The sequence below is a fragment of the Plecotus auritus genome (assembly GCF_963455305.1).
Source record: "Plecotus auritus genome assembly, chromosome: 3".
Classification (NCBI taxonomy): domain Eukaryota; kingdom Metazoa; phylum Chordata; class Mammalia; order Chiroptera; family Vespertilionidae; genus Plecotus; species Plecotus auritus.
The window spans coordinates 197,201,731-197,215,591 of NC_137772.1; the positions used below are offsets into that span (position 1 = coordinate 197,201,731).

At 38.6% G+C, this 13,861-nt stretch overlaps 1 protein-coding gene across 22 annotated transcripts in view; it reads right to left on the reverse strand.

Annotated features, from left to right (window-relative positions):
- Nucleotides 1-678: 678 nt before the first annotated feature.
- Nucleotides 679-13,861, reverse strand: part of PLEKHA5 (pleckstrin homology domain containing A5) — a 216,445-nt gene continuing 203,262 nt past the window's right edge. For 21 of the 22 annotated variants that reach the window (XR_013960293.1, XM_080662925.1, XM_080662927.1 and 18 more), the window contains 7 exons: nt 11,970-12,088; nt 9,502-9,711; nt 8,148-8,288; nt 7,486-7,610; nt 5,440-5,585; nt 3,867-3,972; nt 681-1,543 (listed from right to left, as the gene is read on the reverse strand). Coding sequence is in view for 21 of the 22 variants with exons in the window: in XM_080662925.1 (XP_080519051.1) it covers nt 3,878-3,972; nt 5,440-5,585; nt 7,486-7,610; nt 8,148-8,288; nt 9,502-9,711; nt 11,970-12,088 (836 nt within the window). In the remaining variant the exon portion in view is untranslated. Of the gene's footprint in view, nt 1,544-3,866; nt 3,973-5,439; nt 5,586-7,485; nt 7,611-8,147; nt 8,289-9,501; nt 9,712-11,969; nt 12,089-13,861 lie in introns of all 22 variants that reach the window. The other variant, XM_080662933.1, reaches the window with a different exon arrangement.

The following is a 13,861-nucleotide window of genomic DNA, read 5'->3' on the forward strand; positions in this document are numbered from 1 at the left end:
AATATAGCATGAAAAAAAAAAAAAGGAAGACTGACCGCTGCCAATTTAGTTTCAGCCATTTTATACAGGAATCCAAAAGCATCAAATTTCCTCACACACTGGGAACAATATAGAGCATGAACAAAAGGTTACGGAGGGAAGAAAATGTAATTGATTCTGAAGAGCGTGAACATCTGCAAAGAATGAATTGTAAGAGAAAACGATCTCTGAGGGTCCTACTCATGATGAAACAGTTTCTAGTTACTCATGTCGGAGAAATGACCCTCTGCTCTGAACCCCCCCCCCCCTCCCCCAAGTCCAAACCACGGAGCAGAGTGAGATACAGCTGCTTGGAGCTGGTTTCCACAACATGAGGTAGAGAAACCTCAGAAAACTAAAATTTTCCCAGTGGTGTTGAGCTGATGGCCTTAGAGGACAAGTCAGAAAAACTGTATTCTGGCCCAAATTCTGTCACTAAATGAAATGTAACTGTGGCCAAAGCAATTTATCTCTTTGGGCCTCAAGTTCCTCAATCTGACAGGGGAGGCTGGGCTCCATGATGGAAAAGGTCCTTCTGTGATGTTCTCTTCAATGATAAGATGAACATACTCCCCCCCCCCCCCCCCCCCCAATTCTAGAAGTCTCTTGGTCCTTGGGTTTGCCAGTTTAGATGGAAAAAGCAAAAATTCTAACACAAGTGATTTAAGAACATCAACATTTATTTAACATGATAAAAAAAGAAATGAGATATGAACATTTGCATTTAAACAATAGTAGGTAGCCTTTAATACATTACATGTGCTCATTGTATAATATATACACAATGAACATAATTACATTTGTACACAAACTAAGTACTGGATTTGAAAACCTGCTTATTGCTGTACACATCGATTCCAACGAAGTATAAGCCCAGTACTTCAAAATACCCACATTTTAAATTGTTTTTCAAGAAACAGTAAGCGGTTACATTTGTGTTTAAGCTGACAAGAGTGTGGCAGTAACTGCTGACATTGCAATCTGACTGAGAAATAATTGTAGCAGGAAACGAGACATACTTCACTTAGCAATAATAAAATGGCACGTTTTAAATATATATATAAAATTTTTACAAATCAAGTGAGAAACAAAGCCTTGCAGTAGCCAAAATGGAAGGAAAACACAAAACAAAACAAGCTTCATTGGAAAGAACTAAAATGATGTATTGAAAAGAAAAAGGAAATATAACTCCACCTAGACTTCAGAAACATCCAAATCTGGAAATCAGCAACTAAGTGAGCTCTGGCGGTGGAGCACACAGTAAAAAGCACCTTGACTTATGTGCTCTGAAATCATAGCAGCAAGCTGGTGTCAGAATAATAACCTTGAGATTACGGAGTGCACATATGGGCCATTAAAGCTGTTTTGGAATAAACATTTTCCAGAAGTGATAAAACGATGCTCTGTGGCCAAAAGCATCAGAACTATGAATTTCATAGATTTAAAATATACTGTACAATATCTTCTCACATTGCCGAAGGTCCGGGTCCTTGGGTCTGAATAGCTTCTGTGCAAGTCAGTGTTGCTGAAAAACAAAGAGAGGGAAATTTACTTTGACACCTGCAAGTTAACAAATGACCATTTCCTAAAGCAGTGGTCGGCAAACTGCGGCTTGCAAGCCACATGCGGCTCGTGAGCCGCGGTTTGCCGCTCTGTTGACGAATGAGTTTGCTGACCACTGACCTAGACTCTCGATTCCAACAGTTACAGGCTGTTGTTGTTCCTTGTGATTAAGCCCCTGACCTAAAGCAACTAAGGCTGACATTCCGTAACAATAGAAGCATGGCCTTGAAAATCCAAAAACATAATACAATTAAAGGACATTCCTCATTTCCAAAAGCTCAATTCACAAAGAAGCATAATGCAATTAAAAGAGCAATTCAGAATCCAAAAGATCAGCAAAATGAGCAAAGATTTGCATAACTCCACATGTAATAATGCAGTGAGCTGCCTGCATAGCAGTGCCGTGTGTAAAACTTTCCTAAGTTCTGCCAGAACTGCTGGCTTGGAAAGATGACATAGGCACAACACAAAGATATAAAATAACCACATTTGAGTGTCACTCGTTCGTGGTGGCTGCATGCCACAGGACTGGAAAACATCAGGCAATAACTGTACCTCATTCTAGTGTGTAATGCTAGTGGCTCTGGAAATGAAAGTAAAACAAAACAAAATCCAATAATAACAACTTAAGGAACCTGGAAATGTGCTCGAGTTTTAACTGAACACGTGTTATTACCAGAATGGCCCGTGTACAACGAGTTGTACCCTATTTATCGAAACAAAAGATAAGGAGCATGGTTTCTAATACACATTTCTCCGCTAAGACGGACAGAGGCCCCTGATCACATCTTTAGACAGGAGGAATCAGAGGAGCATAATGTTTACCATTCCTCTGCCGGATGCTGTTCTGTCACTAGTAAGAACTGTCACTTCCCAACATATTAAGTTAAAAGTTTAAATTCACGAGCGACAGAGGCGAAGGCACAGGTAAGACTGTAACAGATAGGTGGTTTGTGACTCCGGAAAGGATGTCAATCCTGCACCGACAGGGCTCCAGACAGACACAATCTCAAACAAAAGTTACAAATAGGACAAGACAGTTCAACACAAACCCCTCTGGCTGAAAGGGTGCAGATCATAGCTGCTGCCAAAAGGTGTGAACGGAGTGAGTGGGCTCTAGGAAAGAAGCCCACTGAATAACCGTGGTCCAGTTAGTACCCGTACTCATTTACTCTGAGAATGAAATCAACAATGTAACGATGCTCATGTCTCAGGGTGTTTTCACTGCTTATGACTATGTAACAGAAACTGGCGGTCACCTTAAGGCACAAAAATTACTAGACCTGGTAGATATTTTGAGGGAAAAAATGCAGAAAAGGGCATAACATGCTCCCTCCGTATCTTACTGATCTTCCGTAAAGTTAAAAACAGTGTGTATCTACACGCACAGAAGTGCGGGTAGCATTTAGAGTTGTTTAAACAATTTCAGGTTTTAGTCTCAGTTCTGAAACTGTGGTTGAAGGAACATTACTCCAAGGAAGGCTTTCTCCTTCTCTCTTTCCCTGCCCATGGCTTTCTGAGTAACTACTTCCCTGTCTGAAAAATTTTTTTTTTAAATTTAGAAATAATTTCTGATATATCTTAAAGATTTTAATATTCCATCTATTAGACTATCCCATAAACATTTCTTTGTCCTTTAAAATAATTAACAAACTCCCAATGCGGTAGATATGTCAAACTAACTTAAAAACATTACTCAATCGACATGTAATGTCTTAAACAGACTTCTGAGATCTGATTATGGAAGGAACATTCAATGGGAACACAGCTGCAAAACACTGTGAGGCCTGTTTTGGTGTAGGACGTCCCCGCCAGGTTTTACTGTTTTTTACAGATGAAATAAGAGACAGGGAAAATGCTGGAAGACATTGGAAGACGGCCAATCACTGGAACGGCCAACGGTGGAAACGTGAGTTACTGCCCGTGGTTCCAATACTTGCTCAGCCAACTATCCCTAAGCCTGGCCCGGAATTAATCTCCGTTTTTATTCCCTAAACCAGCAAATGAATACAATTCCCGTTAGTCAGAAAGTCTAAGGCAGTGGTCGGCAAACTCATTAGTCAACAGAGCCAAATACCAACAGTACAACGATCGAAATTTCTTTTGAGAGCCGAATTTTTTAAACTTAAACTTCTTCTAACGCCACTTCTTCAAAATAGACTCGCCCAGGCCGTGGTATTTTGTGGAAGAGCCACACTCAAGGGGCCAAAGGGCCGCATGCGGCTCATGAGCCGCAGTTTGCCGACCACGGGTCTAAGGGAAAAGCGCGAAGCGAAACCACGTACTTGCTCCGAAACTACACACACATGAAATGCGATCCCTCCGTGAGCTGCGGCTGGGCGGGCGGGCCCGGGGATGCGGAGGACTCCGGAGAGGAGGGCAGACTTTTCACTAAAACACCAAGAAAACGCGAGAAGAGAAACATCTTTAAGACACTTGGGGAAGGAAATGTGATGCTGTGAAGAACATGTTTTAAGAAGGAAGTAATGTTGCATTTGGTTTGTTACTTTCTAATCTGGGAACTGAGTATTCAGCATGAAATGTCTCTGGAACACTGTTTAAACTTTTTCTTCCGTGTAGACCTTAAACTTACACAGTGTTATATGTCAACTGTATCTCATAAAAATGGGAAAAAAAAAATATACTAGAGGCCTGGTGCATGAATTTGTGCACGGGTGAGGTCCGGCTGGCAGGGCGATTGAGCTGGGCCGGGGGGGGGGGGGGGGGGGGGCGGGCCTCGGGCAGTTGGCAGGCTGGCCCTGCCCCCTGGTTGAACTCTGGTCGAAATCCTGGTGGAGGGAACAATTTGCATATTACCCTTTTATTATATAAGGACTTTTTTTGCTTTGAAGTCAATTTTCAGGTGTCTTGCAGTGAATCACTTTTAAAAGCCTTTCTAGTTCCATGCGGGTATAAACTACAGTTTAAATGTTGGGGTTTTAATAGTCATAACACCACTTTGACCCGGACACACCACAACAGTAACTAAAAGTGTCACTGACAATGAAAAAATAAGTGAGAATTCCAGGGTACAGCACCTTATAAGTGACATTGAGACAAAGGAAGAGAGAGTGGTTACTATTAGTTACAAAGGATCATGATGAGATAAATTTGCATGTTATAGGCACATCAGGTGCAAAAAATGCTCTACCTAAGGACAATCCTGAATAACTGAACTTCATTGTACCTACCCTTCTGCAAAGTGATTAGGGGGATGGCGGAGGAGAGGGAGGATTACTAGGAATCGTTTTTTGAGCTGATAATACACATTAGTGGTATAATCCCCACCCCTCACAAAAGAGAAAAAAGATGTGAAGAGTTTAAAAACGTGAAATAAGAATAGCACAGAAATCTTTAATTTTTAGCTATGGATCACAGTCTTCTACTACCAAAGAAAACCCCAGATATGGATAATAATCCATTACTGTAGTAGAGGCTAGAGTAAACAGATCCATTCTACCAATTTAGACATTCAGTCATCCAGTTTCTAAAGTGGTAGGTCTGTGAACACTCTGAGAATCTCCTCTCAGAGACCCTAACAGATAAATTTTCCAAGTACTGAAGAATCTTCTTATTAGAAAAGAATTTAGGGTCTGTGTTATGATTAAAAGCAAAACCAAACAAAAAGTGATCCCAAGCGAGGACAGCCTCTGAGTGTACCTAGCTGGTTAGGGAGGGGTCACCCTTTCCTCCTTTTTCGGTGGCATCCCTCCTAAAGGTGCTTGTGGAAGGCAAAGGTTGATTGATCTGTAGTCAAGGTACTTAAGTGGCTCTCTTGCTAAAACCTTTACATGGGAAATAGGTTCAGAGGTCCAGAGGAAGCGTCAGTGAGAAAATTATGAAATGTGTAATATCTACCTGTCATTGTCTGGTTTCCTTTAGAAGCCTCAGTAGTTAGTTCATAAGAAACAACACTTTCTTCCTGCTCCTGAATATTGTCCTCTGTATTTTCTTCAGGATGGCCTTCTGATTTATGATTTGTGATCTGTGTCTCATCTTGAGGGCTAAATAAAATAGATGTTTTAAAATTTATTATAGAATGCAATTAATTTTTCTTCTAATTTATTAAAAAAATTTTTAAAATTGATTTTTAGAGAGAAAGGAAAGGAGAGGTAGAGAAAGAAACATCAGTGAGATAGAATCATCGATTGGCTGCCTCCTGCACGTCCCCTACTGGGGATCAAGCCCACACAAGGGCATGTGAACTGACTGGGAATCAAACTGGTGACCTCTTGGTGTAAGGGTCAATGCTCAACCACTGAGCAACACCAGCCAGGCTGAACTCACAGATTTTTAAAAATTGAGTTTATTGGGGTGATACTGGTTAACAAAACCACACTTGTGAAATAGATACCATTATTAGGTTTCAAGTGCACAACTCAACGAAGTATCTGCACCCGCATCACGTGCTCATTGCCCAGTCAAGTCTCTTTCCATCCCGTTATCCCCTTTGCCTCTTCCACCGCCCCTCACCTCCCTTTCCCTCTGGCTGTCCCCATACTGTTGTCTATGTGTATGTATATTCATTATACTGGATGTGTTTCAATCTATGCTTATTAACAAAAAATCAGCAGAGATATTTTTCTTATCAGCTTTTGCCAAATATTTTGTTCAATGTCTCCAATGAATACCAGAATTGAATTTGAAATATAAGGCATTGCTAATAACATTAATTCATAGCATTTCTCTTTTCCAACACTGGTAATTTTTTAAATGGAGGATGACACTGAGCCCATGCACTTAAAGATGCTAGTTAACAAACACAGCTAAAACATAAATAGCAAAGCGCTATAATTTTTTTTTTTAAATATATTTTATTGATTTTTTACAGAGAGGAAGGGAGAGGGATAGAGAGAAACATCGATGAGAGAGAGTCATCGATCAGCTGCCTCCTGCACACCCCCTACTGGGGATGTGCCCGCAACCAAGGTACATGCCCTTGACCGGAATCGAACCCGGGACCCTTCAGTCCGCAGGCCGACGCTCTATCCACTGAGCCAAACAGGTTAGGGCAAAGCGCTATAATTTTTGAAACACTTATCAGACAACTTAGACATCTTTTGATCAGTGTCTATCATCACAAAGGCAATGGTGAGGTGCTTACTTTGCTATAGCTTATGTGCCTGTTGGCATTTTAAAAAAGGTATCGAGGCGCTCTCCCTCCAGAGAGCATACCCATGCCATTTTGTTCCCCCTCTCCCTCCCCGACAGGCACGTAACCCCTAATCTCTAAGGTACCTCAGGAGACTTGCAACCAGGGGAGCAATGGGCAGCGGCAGCTCATCCTGGGCTAACCCCCTGAACCTGTCTCCAAGGCTCCCCTTCTCCGACTTTCCAGTGAGCCAAGGCAGCCCGGCCTGGGCTCTCCTGGGGCTTCTTCTATGCCCCTCCTTGTTTCACTGCTTGCTCTTCTAAAAAAAAGGTACTGCTCAGTGGATAGGGCATCGGCCTGCGAACTGAAGGGTCCCAGGTTTGATTCCGGTCTGGGGCATGTGCCTGGGTTGTAGGCTCGGTCCCCAGTGGGGGGCTTACAGGAGGCAGCCAATCAGTGGTTCTCTCTCATCATTGATGTTTCTATCTCTCTCTCCCTCTTCCTTCCTCTCTGAAATCAGTAAAAATATATTTAAAAATAAATAAATAAATAATAAAAAAGGGTATTAACTACTTCCTAGGCGCTAAGCACAGTGTTAAGTGCTAAACATGTATTTTCTTTTTTAACCCTTACAGCACACTTGTGAAACAGATACTGTTATTAGCCCCATTCTTCTAAGTGAGGAAACTGCACCTTACGCAGGTATATAGCTTGCTGGGTCTGGAATACAAGACTCTTTGACTCTGAAGTTGACCATTTTTAAGCAGTTATACAAATCTGTGAATGATTTGTTTGTTTCCCTTAATTATTACCTGTATGAAACATCCTCTGGCATGTTTTCTTGGTTTCTTCCTTTATCCATCACTTCCTCAGAATTTATGCCATTTGGTTCAGGCTTGAGAAGTGTTTCGTAAAAAACATTTTCCGTTTTTTTAAACTACAGAATAAGAAGAAAGATTTTCTTTTTCAAGGCATTCATACCACATCTATATTTATTAGTAAATCTAAAATAATTACCAAATAAAAGTTAAAAAAAATCATATGCTGTCAAATACTTACTGAAATATAAATGTAGATTCAAGTTATCTTAAAAATATTAACATTAAAAACATTTTTTATGACTTTATTTGCACCAAACTGACATGCCAAGGAGCAAGATCTAAAATGCCTCAACATTCTTTACTACTAATATAAAAAGTTATTTGCCCAAAGGGACGAAGCACATTGCTTTAGTTAGTTGTTTTGGGATATAAGAGTACAAATTTAATTGGGCCAGCAGCAATCTTAGTCCAGCCTTGATTGGTCATGCTTTAAAGTTTTAAACTAATCAAATTATATAAAACCGATCATTTCACTTAGCTCTTTGCCTTTTGTGGCAGAATGAAACATTACTCTCAACCTTATTACAACCTGATCTCATCTTCAAAAACCTACCCCCACCCCTTGGAAATCTGTCCAAAAGTAAGCTCTGTACCTCTTCACTGAAATCTGTGTTTTGAGGTTCAGCTTCTTTTAGTCGAACAATTTCTGCTGCAGGAGTTTCGTGGTTTGGCTTTACGTCATTTTCTCTAGTAACAGTGTCCGGGTCCTTACTGTTATCATCCTTCCTTCGAGTCTGTCCAAAAGACACACAGCAGTCTTAGAGTCACACTATGCAGCCATTTCGATGGCACCTGCTAATTTTCAAAGAAAGCTAGATCTTCACTCACAAGGTTTCTTTATGAAAATCAAGAGGAACAAAATCTATTTAATATATATCAATATACTTATATACACCATTTACATATTAATTATTTAGGTATTAATATATGGCATACTAACAAAAGGCAGTATTCCACACACTTCTTCATCCTCATCTTTATTTTTAAAACCACCCATTTTGCCCTAACCGGTTTGGCTTAGTGGATAGAACGCCAGCCTGCGGACTGAAAGGTCCCGGGTTCGATTCTGGTCAAGGGCATGTACCTTGGTTGCGGGCACATCCCCAGTGGGAGGTGTGCAGGAGGCAGCTGATCGATGTTTCTCTCCCATCGATGTTTCTAACTCTCTCTCCCTCTCCCTTTCTCTCTGTAAAAAATCGATAAAATATATTTTTTAAAAAATAAAAATAAAATAAAACCACCCATTTTGTAATTTGTAGACTGCAGTTATTCAACTGCTAATCGGCTGACTCTCCATTAGTGATGCCTGCTGTTGGTTAGATGAAAAGGAAACTTCTACAAAGACAGGGAAGCACTTTCAGCTGATCCATGTCTACTATCAGGGATAGATCAAACTGAAGCTACTAGGCTCTGACTTATGAACCGGGGTAACAAACAAACAAACAAACAAACAAAGAATAAGGAATGAAAGGTTGTCAGTTTACAAGACTGAAGCTGAAATGCGATGAATAGCAGAGCTTTAATTTAGAAGCTCTCTCCGGCTCCAATTTAGGTTATGTGAAATTAGGCCACAGAGTCATACACATTTTATTGGGAGGGGAATTGGGGACTATCTTGGTAACCTGCATGGCATTTTACATTTGCTGAAAGCACTTTTATCTTCTTGGTATCTCTGTGAGGGAGAGAGGACAGGTCGAATCATTACCTGATTTACAGCAGAGGAGATTAAGTCCACGGCTGGTGCAAAGGCCCCCAACAAGCTTTGGTTTTTGAACACAGGGCAATTTCCATTATACTAAGCTGTCTTAGCTTATTATTATGCCAGTTAAATAATAAAAGTAACTATCCATGTGGCAGACCCGTGAAAACCCATAAAACATGTAACTACGATTCTAAGATTCAAGTGATATTAGATTTTCACACAATGATCAAAAGCAACTGATATACCTGGGTAACCCTGAATGGATTATCCCTTAAGTTTGAAGGACTCTGTAAGGGTGACTGGTCTAAAGCACCAATAACATTTAATGCTTTTTTCTTTTCCCTTAAGCATGCTTGCTGATGCCTCCTTATTCTTTCCATTTGTTCTTCCACAGTCATCCTAGGTCGAGTACTTTCAGCCAAACACAGCTGCTCCACTGCACTCCTTGGTCTTTCCTTTAAATTAAAGAGTAAACGTATGAATACATAATTATAGTGACTTCTGAAAAGTATGTTGAAATAAAACGCATTTCTTTTGTCTTCAAAATCAAAAGTGGAGGTTTTGAATGTCACTTATATAACACCAGAAAGGCAAATTATTTTAACCTTAATAGGTAATTGGTGATGCATAGCTATGATGGAAAGAAAGAGAGGTAAAGAAAAAAGAAAATAGTAAGGGTATTTCTCTCTCCTCTCTTTTTTTTCCCCCCAAACGGGTATGGCAGCTCTTGAATGATTCTACCCCATGAAACAGGAAATTATATAAAACTTAAACAAGGAGAAAATAGGGGACACAGTTTCTAAATATCAGTGATTTATTTTAATGAAACTGTAATGTGAAAGACTAGTAGAGAAAGCATCCTTAGTTTATGATCCAGAAAAAACTATGGAATTATTTATTTTCTATAAATCAGATGGTTATATTTGAAAGCATTACATATATATGACTAATTTTTATGGTTTGCTAAAGGGTTTAAAAATATTTGTCCCAATAAACAACCAATTCTTACTTTTCACTTTCTTACTAAGGATGTACAAAGATATTGGTACAAGATCCAAAAGAAATACTTCAATAATTAATCATAAGCCAATTTTAGCTTATTTTATGATAGAACTTTTAAAGATTAAACATTTTCTAGAAGCTATGGGATTCATAGGTTTCTTTGGATCTTCTGGTCTGAATTGGTGGAAACTGATGAAGGCATTGGAGGAGTTTTTAGGAGAACCTAGGACAGAGGTAAGTATTCCTGTGACCAAGCACTACAGCAGGCCAATGGCTAAGATTCCTTCCTCTCCACTCCAATCTGGACAATGTTTGCAGGGCAGGAGCTGTAACTCTACAACTGCCTCCTGCTGTACAGAATAAATATCTTAAAGTAGAAACTAAAAGGAAAAGGCCTAATAGGCAAAAATAAGTGATTCTCATTTATTTGTAAAATAAAACATATTTGCTTTTGCAAAAAAAAAAAAAAGTTAATTCTAGATACTGATTGGGAAGTTGGCTACTTTAGTGTACCTTTCATCTTCAGTAATCACAAATGTGTATTACTCCTGGTTTTTCTATGTTTACACAAAATGATGTCACACCGCAACTTATTTATCAAGTTATTGTACAAATCTACTTTCTTCTTTTTAAATGTTGGATATTATTAATTTTTAGGTCTTTTTTCCAATATGTTAATTGGGAAAGAGTAACCCATTGGGGCAGCTCAGTTAGCATTTTAAAAATTATTACTGAGGCTGAGCAATTTTCATTTATTTGTGAACTATTATTTCTGATTTATATTTATTCCTCATCTACTACGGAACTTGTCTGTTATACTGCAGGTATTTATAAGCAGGTATTGCTTATAAAGTCTTTCTTGTACCAACATTATAGAACTGTAGTTTTTCTATACTTTCCCCCCTGGTATTTAGTTATGTATAATCTTTTCTTCTAGTATTTTAAGAGTTATAGATAAAGAATAATATAAATCCACTAATATCTTCTGCTTGATCTCAATATCCTTTTTCTGTTTACTTTAGCATCACAATTCCCATAGAAAACACCCTCCAATCTGCAAAAAAATGCCCAACTCTATGAACAAATAATAGTATTATAGAATTATGATCACTAATGTTGACATATAGCTATTAATTATTTTTATTCTACATTAATTATTCCTATAGATCTTTATAATTTTGTATTAATTGAAAAGATAGTTCATATATATAGATATGTCAGATTTTTTGGCATATACTGGGTAGCTATACTTTAATATCTTTCAAAGATAACCATAGACCTTGTTCTTCGTCGTACCATTCAGTCTTTTCTTATAGCTTAAAATTATCTCATACCAAGTAAGTAGAGACTTTGTAAAGATGCAAAGTAAAAGTTCTTTTGCAGCTCAAATTTCTAAGACTACTTGGTGAAAGGGAGGTAAATACCCTGAGAATCTTCCAAGACGATCAGACTGGTTTGGAGCCAGTTTGAATTCAATGATCTCAGATGAAAGTGTGAAACACAGGATCTATTTCCCAATCCCAACTCATATTTCTCAGAGTAGCCAGAGGACTGGCAAACTCCAAATCCACCCCAGTTGAAAGGCCCTGCAAACTCAGGCTAGCTTGGAAACCCATTAACTTGGGTGACCACAGGACACGTCACTCATTCTCCTCAATAAAATTCTAAGAAGTGTCAGACTCCTTCTAGAAATTAATTCATAGCTAAATACCGTTCTTGAATCCACCATCTTCTTCGTTTTCCTTAAGGTTACATATGAGGCTATTGTCGAAGATTCGGGTGTTGGTGACTTTGTTCTTGGAGACACAACTCCAACAGGAAAGTGGGAACCTGAAAATTAAAATAGGAGTCATCTCTCACATAACATGGCTTTTTTTTACATACTCGATTTCTGAGGCTTTTAAAATCACAAGACAAATTTATTGTTTGGAAAGAGCCAGGGAAAATGTACTAGCCTTCTATTACCTATTTTACCTCATAAACTAGCCAATGATATTACCAGATAAATTTAGGGTTAGATTTAGAAATAAAGTTCTACAGATTAAAAGATGATATTAAAAATCCCCTGGCTGGGTAGCTCAGTTGGTTAGAGTGTCGTCCCGATACAGCAAGGTTGTGGGTTCAATCCCTGGTGAGGGCCCATACAAGAATAAACCAATGAATGCATAAATAAGTGGAACAATAAATTAATGGTTCTCTCTCTCTCATCAATCAATAAAAAGAATTTAAAAACTTCACTATCCCTAATCGATCATAGATCCTTATGGGTTATTTGCTTCCTCAAGTCCACAGAGCTCAGCAGCAGCATGGCTGGAGTCTGCGTTAGCCCTCTGCTGCTACTCTGCTTCTTCATGAAACATTCACATTTTCAGAACCTTAATGTAATCCTCTCACATCTCACAGATGACAAAAAGTAGCTGGGAAGGTTTAAGTGATTTACCTAAAGGTCCTTAATTTCCAGTTGGTCTCTTTCAATTATACTGTACAGTCTCAATAAAGAAACCACTAACAAAGTTAACGAAGGTAATCACTGTCACTCACTCTTTCACGATTAGAAAACAAAACCTCACATCAACCAGAAAAAAGAAGTGTCTTACACCCCCCCACCCACAAAGACAAATGGGGTAGGTCAGTCATTCAGGGCCCCTTTAGGTTATAAACCAAACAATCTGCAACTCAATTATTTGTTATTGTTGTGTTTTGATTTTAGAGAGGAAGATGGGGGTGGGGGGTGGGGTGGGGAGGGGGAGAGAGAAATGTCGATATGAGAGAGATACACCAAGCAGTTGCCTCCTGTACATGCCCGACTGGGAACTGAACCACAACCTGGGCATGTGCCCTAACTGGGCATCAAATCCATTGTATGAACTCTTGTTTACTGACATATGGGTTGCTTCCAGTTTTTTTTTTTCTAATATGAATTAAAGCTGCTATAAAAATCTTTGTATGTCTTTTTGAGAAATGTTTTCATTTTTCTTAGGTAAAGACATAGGAGTTGAATTACTCGCTAAGCTAACTGAATGTTTACCTTTGTAAGAAACTGCCAAACTGCTGTTCTACCCTATACCACCATCTGGAATGCGTGAGTCCCAACTGTTACACATCCTAACCAATACTTGGTAATTTTTTAAGTTTAGCCATTCTAGGTGTAAATTGTAATTTTAGTTTGCATTAAACCAAAATTTCTTTTATGGTTAATCAGTTCTAAACTTTTTATATGCTTAAGGGCCATTTTGTATACCTTATCTGTTAAGTGGCCAAGTCTTTTGAATACTTTTTATTGGGTTGTCTGTGTTTATTATTGATTCACAAGAGTTTTAAAAAAATTCTGAATACAAGGCCTTTATCAGGTGTATGTATTGCTAATATTTTTCTCCCTCTCTGATGGGCAGAAGTTTTAAATTTTGATGAAAAGTAACTAGTTTTAAATGAGAATAAGTTACAAATATTCTTCTAAGTGATTCAGAATTCACATAACACATTCTCCTACATAACCACAATATCATAGTATTACTTACTATTAGATAATATCTAGAATATATTTAAATTTCCATAATTGTCCCAAGAATGTCTTTACAGACTTTTACTTCAAACCATAATCCA